This window comes from Suncus etruscus, chromosome 7 (genome assembly GCF_024139225.1).
Source record: "Suncus etruscus isolate mSunEtr1 chromosome 7, mSunEtr1.pri.cur, whole genome shotgun sequence".
Classification (NCBI taxonomy): domain Eukaryota; kingdom Metazoa; phylum Chordata; class Mammalia; order Eulipotyphla; family Soricidae; genus Suncus; species Suncus etruscus.
Genome location: NC_064854.1, coordinates 103,086,800 through 103,104,042, shown reverse-complemented (window position 1 = coordinate 103,104,042; position 17,243 = coordinate 103,086,800). Strand labels below are relative to the sequence as shown.

Below are 17,243 nucleotides of genomic sequence, written 5' to 3'. Positions count from 1 at the left end.
GTGATCTAGCTAGATTACCTGTTAAGCTACGGTTTTTTGCACTTTATTTAAAGTTTTAATGTTTTTGTTGTTAGTGTACAGATTATCTTTAGCAAGAAATATTGAAAAACACTTAACCTACTGATTCCTTAATTATTGTAATTGTTTTGGGTATATATTCTTATTTTTAAAATTTACCAGTGGCCGCTGCATTTTCCACCTCGGCTTATACTCACGCCACTAAGTTTTTTCAGTTTTTAGAGTAAAATTAGGGAAGTCGGCTTATACTCGGGTCAACTTATACTCGAGTATATATGATACTTTTATTCCTTTTTGTTTCTTAAGTCACACCTCACAGTCCTTGGGGATTACTCCTGATTCTGTTCTTAGGATCACTCTTGGACCATATGTGATGCCAAGGATGAAATCCCAATTGGCTATATGTAATAGTATCTTACAAACTGTGCTATCTCTTTGACCCCCTACACTTATTTTAAATAAGACTATATTGAAATTTGGTTTTTTAAATATTTTTATGGTATTAATTAATTAGTTAATTTATTTATTTAGTGGTCACACTAGGCTATGCTCAGTGGTTACTTCTGACTCTGCACTCAGGGATTACACCTGGTGGTGCTCAAGGGACCATAAGAGGATGACGGATTGAACCCGGGCTTGCTACATATAAGTCAAGCATCATAACCACTATACTATTGCACTGGTCTCTTGGCTTTTTTCCTCCTATTTTTATTATAATACCACACTGTGATATGTCACATTGTTCGTAATATAGATGTTTCAAGCATTAAATGCTCAAATATCAACCCATCTACCTGTATTACATTTTCTTTACCATTGTTCCAAATTTCACCTACCACCATAGCCTGCCTTTAAACAGGCACAGACAAATTTACTTCATATTTTTTGTTAGGACATAAAAGCAAATGGAATTCTCAAAACTAAGATCAACAAAGATCAATTTGAATGACTGTTACATCTTCATCGTGTTACTAAAATCGGTGTTGAAGGATTTACTGAACTGTGATTGGTGCTAGTTGATTCTTTGGTGTTACTGCTGAGGCTCACTGATAGATTATTAGATAGTTTTCCCATCTGATTTCCTGTGATACTACTGGGTTGACACTACTATAAAATTTGGCCACAAGGTCCAGGATATATAGATCTAAGACAAATTTGATGGTTTGGAAGTTTGATAAGGTTATGTTGCAAATCTGGGCTGTTTCTGTCAAAGGGTGTAGGGTGTGGTGTTGGGCTTCTGTAGTTCATACAGAAAGGGGAATTTGTTATCCTCCAACACCCCCTTTAATACACACTTTCTGAGAATGCCACAGAGATGTCAGCCTGGATCAAGCTACTCATGAATTATTGGTGGCTATTATTCTATATTCATTTTTATAGCATGAATTTTGACTTTGATCCATGGTGCAGTTTTCAAAAGGTGGTAAACAAGTTAATTCAAAATGGATTATTGATCTTGATATTAGACCCAGATCCATAAAATATTTCAAAGAAAACATTAGTAGGTTGATGTTGACTGCAGAAGTTTCTTTAGTGATTCACTACTTCTTTGGCAAAGCTAAAACAAAACAAAACAAAACAAAAGCTAAAAACAAATGGGACTGCATCAAACTGAAAAGCTTTTTCACTGAGATGGAAGCAATGATCTATATAAAAATACCAGGACCTGAGTAGTACAGTAGGTAGGATACTTGCTTTGCTTGGAGCTGACTTAGGTTTACCCCCTGGCATCCTATATGGTCCCCTGAGTCTTGTCAAAATGATCCATGAGCACAAAGCCAGAAGTTCATCTGGAACACTTCTTAGAGTGACCCTAAAAGCAAAAAGATATAAATTTTTTCCTACTGAATGGAAGAAAATATTCATAAAAAAAAATAAACCCTGGGATATGGCAATGAGAATGTATGGAGCCAGTGGTTGTTCCCATGACAATATGCTTCAAGAGTGGAGAAACCTTGAGTCTCTTTGGCCACGGGAATGTCCTTCCTTCCCCAATACTTGCTGTGCCTATACCAAAAAAAAAAAAAAAAAAGTATTGCAAAGAATGATCACTGAGCACAGAGCTAGGAGTATATCTTGAGAATAACCTGATGTGGCTTTACATCATATCACATTTTCAAATATTGTAAGAGTAAATACTGCATAATCTCCCTCATATGTGGAATATAAAAGAACAAAGCTATGTATGAACTGTTTTCCAAGTGAAATCAAACATTACACTTTGACAACAGAGCCAAGTTTACTAATCTGACATGGGTTTGGGTTAGTGAGGTAGAGTTTTGCGCACTGTTGTGGTGTATTCCTAAAGCATGAATTTTAACAGTTAAAAACCATGTTACCTTAAAATTTATTTAACATTTAAAATAGTATATAACCAAATTTCTATGTCATAATCTACTTCTTTACATTTATTTTGTTTGGTATTTTATATATAAATGAGGCTCCTCTTAAAATATTGAGATATAATTCACATGCTATAAATTTTATTACTAGTTAGTCTATAAGTCAAATACATTAAAATTTACTTTAATTAGGTGGTTCAGAATATTTTACAATTTATGAGTAACTATGTAATTTCATATTTTTTATATTTTGAGTTACTTCTGTAGGATTATTGCTCATGACTGAAATTTCAGAATCAAATTGTATGGACAGCTTATAGATTTTGATAATATTGTGCTATTTTCTTAATAACAGTGGTAACATAAGCTAGCAATGACTCAGTAACATTTTAATGTTTTTTCTTATAGTACTTTTCATTTAAAAAATTGAATCAGACCTTGAATTTTATTTGACACTTGGATTTTCTGTTTGTTACATACATAGTTTTTATTCATGACAATATATCTGGACCATTTTTAATAGTAGCAAACTATATTTATAGAAAGCCACCACAGAATATGATTTTAACTGTGTAGTTTTCTAGAGCTGTGGGAAATTGAAACTTTTCTTTATACTTTGACTTGCTCTGTTTCCAGTACACTTTGAAAGTTTCCATCATTTAGGCATTTATAAGGAAGATTAATGATTTAAAGTTTTATTTAACCTTTTTTAGGGTGAGGAATTAATTATAGGGTTTGCATTCATAGAAGTAAACTAAAAGTGATATAGAAGGAGTGACTGTTTTTTTTTCTATTTCAAGTTATGAAAACTTTCTATTATTTATTCCAAGTAGAGAGGCTTTAGAAAGATATATAGCTAGAAATTTAAAAAGAAATAAATTTGTAGAAATAATTAACATGGCCATCAATAGACAACAACAGTATTAAGAGCTAGGTTTTTAGGTACAAATGATACAACAGAGATTTAACACTGCCACTATGATTTTTTCCCTCTGAATATAGTAAAAACAGAGACAAGTTTAATGATTCACTATCAATGAGTTGGCAAGATAAGCAACTGAAAATGTTAGAAAAAATTAGGAGGGTTTCCTCTTATGAATAATATTTAAATATTTTACATAATTCTGAGTAGAGTAAGTGCTCATACCATTACAAGAAGCTGACCTTGTGGGATTCACAGAACACACGTAGGTGAGGGATAGCAATATGAATCAGGGAAAAAATGGTACAGTTACAACCAGGAGAGTTGGATTGTCAAACCTGTTCGTTGTGCTTCCCATTTCCAAAGACTGAGGTTGAGTTCAGTGTGAACTTTCTGACCCAAAATGCTTCTTTCATGAATGTTTTTCACTTTTCACATCTAAGAAAAATTTCCCAAGGACAAAATTCATTCTTCTACATTCCGTGTAAAGTAAATATTTTAGACATCTTCAATGAGTTTAGGTAGCATGTAGGATCAGGTATTTAGTTCAGTTCAGTGATAAAAAAGCAAATCAAGCAATTTATTTTTAAATGTGGAAATTTTGGTGCCATTAAGACTCTGAATCTCTGCACTTCATATGGTGGAGCTATATTTGGTGGTGATGAGTAGTGTGTGGTATAAAATGTCAAAAAAGATTTTAAGCTGCGTGATAAAAATGCTTGGATGCAATTAAGCTGGCTTAATTTAATTCAACTACTAATGATTTAAATCCTGTCACCTCTTGATTGTCAATTATGTGGAGTACTATTCTGCGACTTGATTATATTTGCACAGATTATATTTGCTCATTTTATAGTTTGATGCAATTTAGGATACCCTGAAATGCAAACGAAGGGTCTCATTAGGAAACTAAATATTGTGGGTTTCTTTTTTTTTTTTTGTTTTTGTTTTGTTTTCCCACAGCAATTCCGAGGAGCATCCTGGGGCCTCCAAGCCTCCGATAAGCTCCTCCAGTATGACATCACGCATCTTGCTACGCCAGCAACTCATGCGTGAGCAGATGCAGGAGCAGGAGCGCAGGGAGCAGCAGCAGAAGCTGCAAGCGGCCCAGTTCATGCAACAGAGAGTCCCCGTGAGTCAGACACCAGCCATAAACGTCAGTGTGCCCACCACCCTTCCCTCTGCCGCCCAGGTGCCCATGGAAGTCCTTAAGGTACGTAAGAGTATCACTGTTGGTTGGGCCATGCCTGCTTCCCCAACACTTTCCATTTCTTAAGTAATTTATTTTTCTGAATGTGTGCTTTGTTAAATTGACCCATTTCAACTGCATTCTTTAATGCTAACTTCATTGATTCTGGCATGACTGTTTTTAAAGAAAGGTGCAAGTAACTTACAAATTTTGTAGGAACTCACTACAATGAAGGCAGAGTGTTGATGCTACCTGCAAAAATGAAAATAGAACTAGGTGTCGGTTGTAATTATGTCTTCTGCTTTCTTTGAGAAGTTTCAAAATGTCTAAGTTCTCTAAAATGAGCTTTGATAGTAACTTATATGGGTGTATATATAGAAAGATATATACACATACATATATATACATTTCATGGTCATTCATTTATTCTTTATTTGGTAAGGTTATAGTTGCTGACTCTTACAAAAAGTCTTTCTGAATATAAATTGTAAAAAGCTCTGTTTGTTTTAGTAAGCAGACTGTATAATCCTTTAACTGAAGGGAGCTCTTAGTTTTGGATCTATTTGATTTGTTGCTGGAAACTGCAGGAGCTTGTTAGTATCCTTCTAGTATGGATGATACACAGCTTCCTAATTACTAGGAAAAATGGCAACAATAGAATTTCATCTCACATTTGTGTCCTCCACATTACATTAGGAAATACTTGTTTAAAGTTAAGCATCCCAAGACTTGAGAATGAATGATACAAGAAAGTTAAAGGAAAGGAACTGCCTTAATTAAAAAAAACAAAGCGACTTAACTTACTGGTTCATTCTGAAGAGTTGTCCAAAGTGTTACTGTTCATTAAACAAAGTGAATTTTGCACTCCAGTGATTCATTGTTAGCCCTTGCATTCATTTTTGTCTTAGAAAATACTTCTCCCACTATTTAAAATTTACCACTAAAATAAATAAATAAAAGATGGTGTGTTGTAATTGGAAAGCAAAATATTTTCCCTAACAGCAAAGAAGAGAGTCTTGAAAAACAAATGTGAAGTCAACTTATTTTTATTTGCAGGCTCTTTTAGCATAGTAGTGATGAAATAATAAAACTTTGTCATAACAAAATTAGCTGAAATTCTGCTAGGTCAAAAATGATCAAGGCATTTTAGCAAAAAAATTTTGACTTGATGTGACTGAAACTCTGTATATTGCCCCAATTAATAATATTTTATTCTCTCTCTGTCTCCCCAGCCCTCACCCTGTCCTCCTACACATAAACATTTATCTCCCTCCCAGGTAACAACAAACTTTTAGGAATGCATTTTACACTAAATCTGTTCTGAACTAAAAATAATTGACAGTCATTTAGTATTTATATATTTAATGTTTAAGTTTGGTGTTTACAAGAAACCCAATTGTTTTGTGATTTATGAAGTTAGGCAAATCAAATAATGGAATGTGGAAAAGAACTGTGTTCACTGCAATAGTCTACTTTTATCAGTCTGTAGGAAAAATTTTAGAAGAGATGTCATGAATAATTATTAATAATATAATAATTATATAATAATTATTATAATTGTTAGTAATAATTTATATTAAATTTGATGATTTGATATTAAAATATATTGATTTTAAGTATATAAATTTACAAATGATAAAAAATTGGAGTCACAATGATAGTTTGACATGATGAGTATGTGTTTTCTATGAAAACGGTTTAGGTTGGGGCCAGAATGATAGCGCAGCAGTAGGGCATTTGCCTTTCATGCGACTGATCCAGGAAGAACCTTGGTTCGATCCCTGGCATCCTATATGGTCCCCCAGCCAGGAGCGTTTTCTGAGTGCAGATTCAGGAGTAACCCCTGAGCATCACCGAGTGTGGCCCAAAAAACAAAAAAATAAATAAAAGAAAAATAAAAAGATTTAGGTTGCTCTCAGGTACCATATAATCTCCTGAGTACCACTAGGAAAGGCCTTGGAACACTGAGCACTGAGTTTGGAATGACCTAAAAACAAACTAAATGATAAAAATTAAAGTCTAATCTAAATGGTTTGAAAAATATATCTACTTTCCTCACCTGTTGCTAACACTGGATAGAGCCGCAGCCTTCAATCCAGAAAAAATATCCAAAGGTCAAAGCACAAATAATTAAAACTGAGAGACTAATCTAAAAAGAAACTGTTGTTAAATTTATATTTAATACTTAATATAATTTATCGTTAGCGTGTATATTTTTATATACTCCAGCTATATAAATAAAGTTGTGATGTGTATAGTATGAATCAAAATAATGTTGGTAGCATAACAATGCAGTCTGTTGATAGCTATATAGATAGAATTTAGTACCATCAAGTGAAAGACCAAATAAAAATATGTAATTTTATGTAAAGTATATAAATATGTAAATTTATGGCATTGTAATCACTCAGTGACTAGAACACATGCTTTGCATATAGGTTGATACTTAGCACTGCTTGACTTTTCAAACCCCCCAAGCCAGGAGTGACCCCTGGTCACTAAGTCAGTACTGAGTAGGCCCCAGCACCTATGGATGTATCCAAATCCTCCCAAACCAAGATTGACATTCTAAGAAATTCCCATAACATTATGAATATTAGGCATGTGATTTCTATAGATGTGTAAAAGATTTAATTCTTAATAAATAAGTTTATGTGTGGAAATACATTTTTCCTTTTTTGTAGTTAGAGTTGTTTAAATGAATGGATAATAGCAAGATGTTACTTTGTTTTTTCTAGTTATCTTTGTATATTAATATATATTTTAAGGAATGAAATGTACTAATGTAAGTCTAAGTAAATATTTTGTATATTAAAATATACATATATACTAGTTGAGTATATTACAATGCAGATTATAGTAAATTAATATTTTCTCTTAGTGTGGTCTAAAAAATTCTTCATTTGATTTTTTTGGGGAGGTTTTGGGCCACACCCAGCAGTACTCAGGGGTTATTCCTAGCTCTGTGCTCAAAAATTGCTCCAGGTTGACTCGAGGGACCATATGGGATGTCAGAAATTAAACCCAGGTCAGTCCTGGGTTGTTCACACGCAAGGCATATGCCTTACTTTTGTGCTATTGCTCCTGCTTCTTCATTTGATTTTTTTAAAAAAAATTTAAAGCAATAAACAGAACCTTTCATTGGAGTGAAATGTGTTTAGTTAGATTTGCTAGCATGTCCTTTAGAATCCTGGTTAAATCTTCTCCTGCTGGGTTACAAGAACTAGACAGATCATCCATATAAACTGGATAATGAACATTTCACGATGAGTGGTTTGTATGATTTTGAAAAGGCAAATCAATATTTTCAGGCTAATTTCTTTCTTTGGCAAAGTTATATGAAAGAAAAATTTTAAATACAGTTTAAAAATGTTTTAAAATGTTGACAGTTTCTGGTAGAATTAGGAATTATGTTGAACTCATATTAAAGATTTGAAATTTGATTTACCATTTTTTACATAGTGTTCAGTCTACAAAAGACATGAAACTTTGCAGGATTAACATTTATCCTCTACTGTTTTTATTAATTCAACTTAATTACTTTTATTTATTTAGTCTTGTTGGTGGTTTTTATGTTGACTGACATGGAATATTTATGTAGCTTGCTCCTGTGGTTTTTTGGGGAGTTGTATGTGTAGAGTGTAGTGTTGTGTGGGGGGAATGAGCCACACCCAGAAGTGCTCAGGACTTGCTCCTGGCTCTGTTCTCAGGGCTTATTCCTTGAAGTGTTCCGATGACCATATGGGATGCCAGGAATCGAACCCAAATTGGTTGTATACAAAGCGAATCCCCTACCTGCTGTACTATTGCTCTTGTCCCTTAATGCTGTAAAGTATTAGGAAAAATCTTCTATTTTCTTAACAATGTTGTTCAATCTGGTATTGTAATAAGAATATTTCTTTATTATTTATTTATTTATTAGTCAGTACTTTGATGTATATAATGTTGTTCACATACTGTATTTCAAATTGTACTGGAACAGCATCAAAGTTTTTAGGAAGAATTCATGGAAATAGTTTGTCTACAGATGAGTTTTACTGATATGTGAATAATATAGATCTGAGACTTGAATTTTGATGGATCTCTTCCATTAAAGTAGGCCTGTGGTCACTTGCCATTTCACCTAGTTGATTGACCACTCTATTACCATCCACATACAAATATATTTTGCTTTAGCTCTCTAGATCAGGTTGTTTACAAAAATACCTTATTGCTTTGATCTCAGAAGATATGTTCAAAAGAATTTCTTTCCCTATTATCTACCTCACTAGGAACCCTGAAAATTTAGAACTGGGTAACACTATATAGTTTATAGTTCAAAAGCAATTCTCTTTGTAGAAACTTGTAGGGGGAATTTCTAATGAGTTCCTTTTCTCATTTCTGTCACCTTAAGATTTAAAAAACTTAATGACAAGTGGTCTCTCTAGAAAGTTTTCTGTTCAGCATAGGAGAAGTTATATGAATTTGTATTTAGTTCTTTTGTTTTTTGGGGGTCACACCCAATGATGTTCAGGGGTTACTGCATTCTGGAATTAGTCCTGGCAGTGCTCAATGTACCATATGGGATGCTAAAGATTGAAACCTATTTGCATGCAATGCAAGTGCCCTACTCTCCATAATATATTACTCTGGCTCCAGGAGTTATATGAATTTAAAAAAATATGCTTTTTTTTTATAACTTAAGGATATTTTAAATAGCTTTGAAAGATTTATTTAAAATTCATTTATTTATGGGTTGTTTTTTTTTTCTTTTTGGTTACACCTGGTGTTAGCTCAGAAATTATTCTAGGCTCAAAATTCAGGGATTATTTCTAGCAATGGTCAGGGGACCATATTGCCAGAAATCAAAAACGTAAGTCAACTATGTGTAAGGCAAACATCCTACCTGTTGTACTATCACTCTAGCTATTCTAGCTTTCAAGAATTAATTATTTTAGCGAGAAAGTGTGTGTGTGTGTGTGTGTGTGTGTGTGTGTGTGTGTGTGTGTGTGTGTGCGATTTGTTTTGCCCATTATTTCATAGTGGTCTCAGATGTAGCATCCCTTTCTATTCATGATTCTAGTCTTGCTTCTTTATCACTGTTTTCTACAGCTGACATTTTATGTGATAGCACTAGTGAGAGAAAGTGAGGTAACTGAAATGCTGGTCTTCCTTTGTAAGTTATGATTTCTTATGAAACTTTTTACAGTACAATTTGCTCTTTGGATATTATACAGCAACATAAAAAGTGTGAGTGACCGTTCAGGTGGGTTATTGGACCATGGATTAGCAGAAGGAACTCACACATTAGTCTGTATTTAGATTTTGCTCCCAACTTTTCTGGGAATCCAGAACACATTAATATCATCATAGTGTCAATACACAGCAGATTTTAGACACAACATGATTTCAGATGGGTTGCCTTATTCTTCTTATTTAGGGAATCTGTCCCTATTTAAAAAGGACTCCAATAATGTAGTCTGTGTGTACTTTATATTGCTTTATAGTCACTTATGAGTCATCATATATTATTTTCTCCAGTCAGCTTAACTTAACCAGACATTGTGTAAAGGTAGATTTCAGGCTGTTTGCAAACTTTGCTGTCTTTTATCTTTTAATCAAACTTGGTATCTACAAGGCCACATATTTTTTTATGGAAACAAAGGGACTTGGTTTTCGGGTTCTAATAACTGCTCTTTATTCTCCCAGGAAGTTCATTTCCCTAAGGGGTTATCTAATCTTTTGCTTGTATTCCTTTGATGTGTTTAATGTTAAATTACTTTTCTTTCTCTTTAAAACACATTATATTTTTGTGTGTTTAATTACAGACCATACAGAGCAAATTGAAAGAATGTTAAGAAAAACCCAACATAAACTCATTTCTCTTTCCAATCTACTTTTTTCTTCCATCAAACTCCTTAGAGGAAGCTGCTGTCATTAGTTTAGTATACAGCTTTCTTTTTTTTTTGTTGTTTTTTTTTTGTTTTGTTTTTGGGCCACACCTGACGTTGCTCAGGGGTTACTCCTGGCTGTCTGCTCAGAAATAGCTCCTGGCAGGCAAGGGGGACCATATGGGACACCGGGATTCGAACCAACCACCTTTGGTCCTGGATCGGCTGCTTGCAAGGCAAACACTGCTGTGCTATCTCTCTGGGCCCAGTATACAGCTTTCTTGATTTTGGTCTTTTCAGAACTCAAAGTTGCCATTTGTGAGACTAAGATCTGCAAAATAAATTAGGCAATTTTGATCTGGCTACTTAAAACCTGTAATTCTCTATTTGCAAGTAGAACAAAAGAAATATAATTTCCCCTTGTGGATTGTGTCTGCTTTTGAAACTCCCTTAGGCAGAACTGAAGCTTGTTTTACGTCTTTCGAAGCGGTTAGATAATTTTAGCCTTTTAAGTTTTTCTCAGCTTCCATGGGCACTGAGTGGGTGACCCCCCATTTGCACCTACTGTTGTTAATTCTCTGTGGGTAAAGACTTCGTATTGTTTGGGTTGGTACAAGACAGAATTCTATAGTCTTATGCTAGCAATATCTAACTTAACATAGGAAGGCAAGAATTTCAGTAATGCTTTTAGATAAGTTTTAGATACTCTATACCTTTTTTGCTTTAGTGTCTAGTAGTGAAATACTGACTGAAGAAAATCATCTTTTCTTAGATTTTTTTTTTTTTGACCTGGTCCACATGCAAGGGCAGGCTCATGTGGAATATCTCCCTAAAATAAAACCTTCAGCTTTGACAGTGCTAAGCCTGTTAATCAGTTCCACTTTTGGGGGAATCACTGAAATATCCAACTGTAATCACATGTTCCACCAGTTAATATTGGTATAAGATGGGGATATCTTTCTTTAGGAACAGAGGACATTTCTATGTGACCAAGTGATGCAGAAGACTCTGGATGGTTTTATTTTCTCAGGTTGTGAAAAGGGTAAACTATGGTCAAGAAGATTCTAGTTGGGGGGGAGCTATCATTTCTTGCAGCGCAAGGATTACTACGGTCTTTTCAGTGAACTACTTCACAATCTCTATAGGCATTCTGTGGATTTACACTTCTGGAGTTTTGTTTTCATCTGCGGCAGGAACTTTCTCTAAAACAGTCCCTTTCCTTGGCTTACATACTTCTTGTAATCATTTACTTTTTAAGTTTAGCACCACCTTTGAATGAGATGACTAAGATCTTGGGTATAGGGGACATTATAAAATATCCAACTTTAGTAATTTCTTTTTAATATAATGAGACCTTTAGAGGGATGATGATGGGCCCATTTCAACTTCCCAATAAAAATCAGAGGCCAAGAAAGACTTAGATGTTAAAATAACCAATAGCATATTTTAAGTATGTATGCCTATTAAAGTTTTATGGTGGAGGGTTTAGGGGGCTAGGCAGGAAGGACACTTGCCTTGCATGTTGCCTACCTGGGTTCAATCCTGGCTCCAGATATGATTCCCTGAGAATGACCTGGAATGATCCCTGAACACAGAGCCTGAAGTAAGCCCTGAGAACCACCAGGTGTGGCTCAAAACAAAACAAAATTCTGATAAGTTATAAGGGAGAGGCAATTAAGAAAAGAAAAAAAAAATCTTTAAAGGCTCTTTCCAAGCTTATGGTGGAAAGATTGATTGAGAAATATTTCTTTGGAGGACTTACTTTTTCCAGTTCCTCTCTTTGTGTTGTTTAGAGAACACTTATCTGGGCTCCTTGAAATGAGCCTCCTGTAGTACAGAGAGGCTGCGTCTCCTGAGGAGATCTCTTGAGGAGATCACATACATCAATACTGGCAGTTGGTAGCATCCCCATTTTAGAGATATGGGAACGGAGGCAAAGGACTTAAGAGGTACAGTGAAGATTCAAACCTGAGCCTTTGGACTTCATGGCCCAGATACACTGACCACTGGTGGATTTGAGAGACTCAGGAAGCAATGGTAGTGATTCTCTCAATTGTCTTGCTTACTTATACCAGGATTTATAAAGCTTCACCGTAAAACTTTCATAGGCACTACAGATATAAATGTACCATCTGAAACGTTTTGAAAAAGGAAAGGCAATGACTTTGTAGATATTAATCATTGGCTTTTGCAATTCTGTGTCATACGAAGAATAAGTCATATCTTCCAGGGGGCAAGATTGAGGTATAGAGATATATTTTTTTTTCACTGTGTCTTGGAGACACAGGCTATATACCCTACCCTGTGTCCTCATGACTATGTACTCCAGCATCTTTTATATTATTTGTAGCTCTCAATGGACAGACTCTAAGTAGAGAGTACATTAGAACTTAGTGTAAAATCAAAAAGAAACTACAGTGGAATCTCCTGTGTTTTTCTGAAGGAATCACAATCTTAAGTAATGGGAATTAATTAGGGGGCATCAACCAGGCTTAATAATTAAAGCTCTCTGAGTCTCTAGGATGTTCTAGATGAAAGAAAATGTATGTGTTCTTACAGTATAGAAAAACTGTGGTCAGACTGACCACAATGCTTAGTTATGGTTTTTTTTTGGGGGGGGGGGGGGCGAGGCATTCCTAGCAGCACTCAGGGGTATCTTCATTCAGAAATTATTCCAGGCAAGCGTGGAGAACCATATTCCCATATGCCGGGGATTGAATCCAGGTGAGCCACGTGCAAGACAAATGCTGTGCTGTTCTGTGCTGTGCTATTGCTCGAGTCTAGCCTGTCATTTATGTTTTGTTTTTGTTTTTGTTTTACTAGTCATTATTTGTCAAGAAGTACTATAGTCTATATCTCTGTAAACCACATCGGAAACACACAATTCATGATCACTTTATGTTCTGAAGAATCTGCTGGCTCAGGAGCCAGGGAGATAGAACAGAAGCTAGTGCGGTTTTACCACATGGCCTTCCAAAAAAATCACTGATGCAGTCTTGAGAGCTCCTGAGCACTGAGAATGTGATCCTTGTCCTCATGAGCTCCACTGCGTCCTCAGGTCCTACCACTGAAGCTCTAGAGAGTGTCTCTCTCTGAGAGTAATTTCTACGGCCCTAGATCATCACTTGTCAGCTTCCAACCATCCAAAAAATGTTTTTGGCTGACCCTTACTATCACAATTTATAGCTTTTTGGTCCTACATTTCTTCAGTAATATCATTGTATATTCTGAAATTTTTTAGTAATAGCCAGTCAGTAGACTTCACGTCTCTGAACATGGATTATCTCCTAAACTTATGGTTGCATCTTCTGAAGCTTTTTTTTCTTTTTGTGCTATATTTTAACACTAAAATCCATAACTTCAGTCCTGGTTGTTTCGTTTGCTTTTCAGTAACAATATCAGCTATAATCTTTTGTTTGTTTGTTTTTGGGCAAAACACAGTGACTCTTGGGGATTTTTCCCAGCTATGACCCAGAAATTGCTCCTGGGTCAGGGGACCATTTGGGATGCCAGGGATCGAACTCAGGTTCGTCTTGGGTCAGCCGCAGGCAAGGCCAATGCCCTACTGCTGCACTATCACTCTGGCCCCTATAATCTTATTTTTATTGAAAGGATTACAGCTTCTCTCATAAATGTTACCTACTTCATCTCAACAAAAGAAGGACTTAGATTTGAAAAATTATCGATGCACAATCTTCTATAGACATGTACTTGAACATTGAGATTGTGGACTTGTGTAAGCAAAGTTTAATTTTAACATTGTCTTCCTAAAATAAGTGATTGGGATTTGTTTAAAATATGTAAATTAACACAGCAGCTTTGCATAAGTTATAGCAGCAAGCAGTGTTGTAATATTGTCTTGCCCTAAATATGTCTTTTTTCATTGACTCCTTTGAGTATCAGTTTGAGCTTTAAGGAAAACTTAACACCTGACAATAATATACTAGACTTTCATATGTTACTTATAAAGTAAGGTGGTTTTGTGGAGTTTGTAACTTTGCAATAGTGAGATAAATCAAAATGGAGCACTTGGAGTAGAGAAAATGATAGGTTGTTAGAGAATGATCCTGGAAAAGTAAATGTTTTTTTGTTTGTTTTGTTTCTGAGTGACACCCAGTGGTGCTTAGGGCTTATTACTGGCTCTGAATTCTGGTATAACTATTGGCAGCTCTGAGAACTGTATAGAGTGCTGGTGATTATTAAACTTTGGTTCAGCCAAGTGCAAGGTAAGCACCTTAAATGTTGTACTATCTTTCTGACCCCCAAAAGTAAGGGTTTTAATCACTTGCAAAACAGAAAGTGTCCTAGAAAATTATAAATCTAAACCATTTCTGCTAATTACTTCTGGAATGGGTTTTGGGATTAGAGACTTTTCTTTTTCATTTTAAGTGTGTGTGTGTGTGTATGTGTGTGTGTGTGTGTGTGTGTGTGTGTGTGTGTGTGTGTATGTGTGTGTTTTCTTTTTTGGTTTTGGTGTCACACCAAGTAGTGTTCAGGATTTACTCTTTGCTTTTCTCTTAGGGCTCAGTCTTGGTGGTGCTTGGGAAAACACAGGGGATACTGGGAATCGAACTCAGGTTGGACCATAGCATATGCTGGGGATTGAACTCATGTTGGCCATATGCAAAGCAACCTGAGTTCCCTGAGTAATACAGCCTTACCTTTTGTAGTATTGCTACAGTACCTCTTTTTCTTAAATTCTCTTTCTTTTTCTCTTTCTCTCTCTCTCTCTCTCTCTCTCTCTCTCTCTCTCTCTCTCTCTCTCTCTCTCTGTATATCTCTCTATCTCTCTGTGTGTCCGTCTATCTTACTAGGCAAGCATGTGCATGCATTTTTAATGTACTTAGAATAGACATCTCTAATGCATTTTACTCTATTAGCCCAATTCTCTTAATCTGCCACTTTTGGGACAATACATTCTACTGTTTGGTAAGTTTATTAGACTTCTGCACATTATATAATTGTAATGGTCTTTTATTTTTACCTAGTAAAGGTAACAATGTAAGGATCTGGCAAATTAAAAATGAGTAAAAGGATTTCAATCACCAGGTTGTGAATAATTTTTCAAAGTAATTAAGAGGCCCAACATGAAAAGCAAAATTCAGATTTCTATTACCTTAGTACCAGGCATAGCTTTGTCATAATCTCCCCTGTTGGCCTTGAGTTTTTCTATAATTAAAATTTAGGGGTTAGAAATTTTGTTCAGACTTAATTAGAAGCGACAAACCAGAGACATTCCTGCTGGTTAGGAAAGGCTTAAGAAATTCTTATTGGCTAAATTGCAAATCTGTAACATTTTTTTTTTCTGAACACTGCATGGTGGTTCAGGCAGCCTAAAGGTGACAAGATTAGCTCTGTTTTTCTAGTGAAGTAGTAAAAATTAGATTAATAAGTACCCAGCAAAGATCCTTTTCTTCTTTTTTGAAAGAAATCTTACCTTGAGTACTTCTGGCAGTGGAGATTGGTACCTTAATTAGCCACATGTTCTTTTTACCTCCTGGGAAATAAGTATGGGATAAAATTGGGGATCAAGACGTAGACGCACATTGACTTAGCACACGCCGCTAAGTAATTCATCAAGGAATGTTGGTAATTAGTCCTGCCTCTTTCAACTCTTGGCTTATTTCATAAAACCAGTTGATTTAAAATAATGCCTGCTGATTTATTACCAACGTGTTTCAAGACTGCATCTTGGCTCTTAAACAAAAGCAATATTGTGCAGTGATGGAAAACTGCCCTCTTGTTTTTGTGTTTTTACAAATTCTGAAGGGCCAGCTATATTCCCCTATTAACTTCGTTGCATTTTTCTTTTACCCCATTCAGCAAAAGCAACTGGGCTTTCCTTTGTCTCTTGCTGAAGAAAAATGGGGAAACAAATGAGGGGGAAAAGAAACCCAGGCTCTTGAAGATTTTGGATGTGAGGTGCTTGTCAGAATGCATCAACACAGTGCGATTTGATGGAATTTAATTTCAATCTTTTCTTCTGGTAGGAGAGGTTGTAGTTATAATTTTTTTTTGTCCTCCTAAATTGTTAAGTGTTTGGTGATATGCATGAAAGCAAAGTTAATCTTAAAAGATTGAGATTCTGAGGAGTACAGAGCCTCATGACTTTGATTGGTAGCCTTGGTTTCCAAACATTGCTGTCAATTATTATTTGTATGCCAAATTCCCATTAAGGCCATTAATGTGCTGCCTCATCATGCTTGGAAATGGGACCCTAATCAACACCCCAGTTAAAAATCCATAGTTAACCTTGATCCAGTGTGTAACTGGATAAGCTTGGGCATATTTTCTATTCTTTCTGTGACTCTATGTCCTTGTCTGTGAAATTGAGGTAATAGTGCCTGTTCTAGAGATTTTTTGTAAGGGTTAAATGAGATCTTTTATCTAAAGCAGTGTTCCCTATTAGAGTTAAAATATGATGCACATGTGTGAAATTTTAATTTTCTAGCTACATCAAAAGTAGATAAAAAGGGGGGCAGAGCAATGGTACAGAGGACAGGGTATTTGCTTTGCACATGGTTAACCCAGCTGAATCTCTGGCACTCCGAAGAGGGATTCCTGAATATAGAGCCAAAAGTAACCCCTGAGCACCACCAGGTGTGGTCCAAAAAAAAAATTTCTAAAAAAGTCATAAGAAAAGAAACAGGTGAAATCAATTTTAATAATATTTTTCATTTACCACATTATATATAAACTGCATCACATTAATATGTAAACAATAAGAGCTATTAAGACACTATGTTCTCTTTTTTATTAAGTCTCCATACTCTGACTTTAGTATTAGGTGTGCTATTTATATTTATGGTCACGTACTCTCAATTTATATGTATCATAATTATAGTATTATATAATTTTATATAACATAATTAGCATCATAGTATAGCATCATAGTTATTTAG

The 17,243-nt window shown here is 35.2% G+C and overlaps 1 protein-coding gene across 2 annotated transcripts in view; it reads left to right on the top strand.

The window, feature by feature from the left end:
- Positions 1-17,243, top strand: part of MITF (melanocyte inducing transcription factor) — a 237,904-nt gene that overhangs the window by 142,502 nt on the left and 78,159 nt on the right. For both annotated transcript variants that reach the window (XM_049777247.1, XM_049777246.1), the window contains exon 2: positions 4,246-4,495. In XM_049777247.1, coding sequence (XP_049633204.1) covers positions 4,246-4,495 — 250 coding nt within the window. The remainder of the gene's footprint in view (positions 1-4,245; positions 4,496-17,243) is intronic.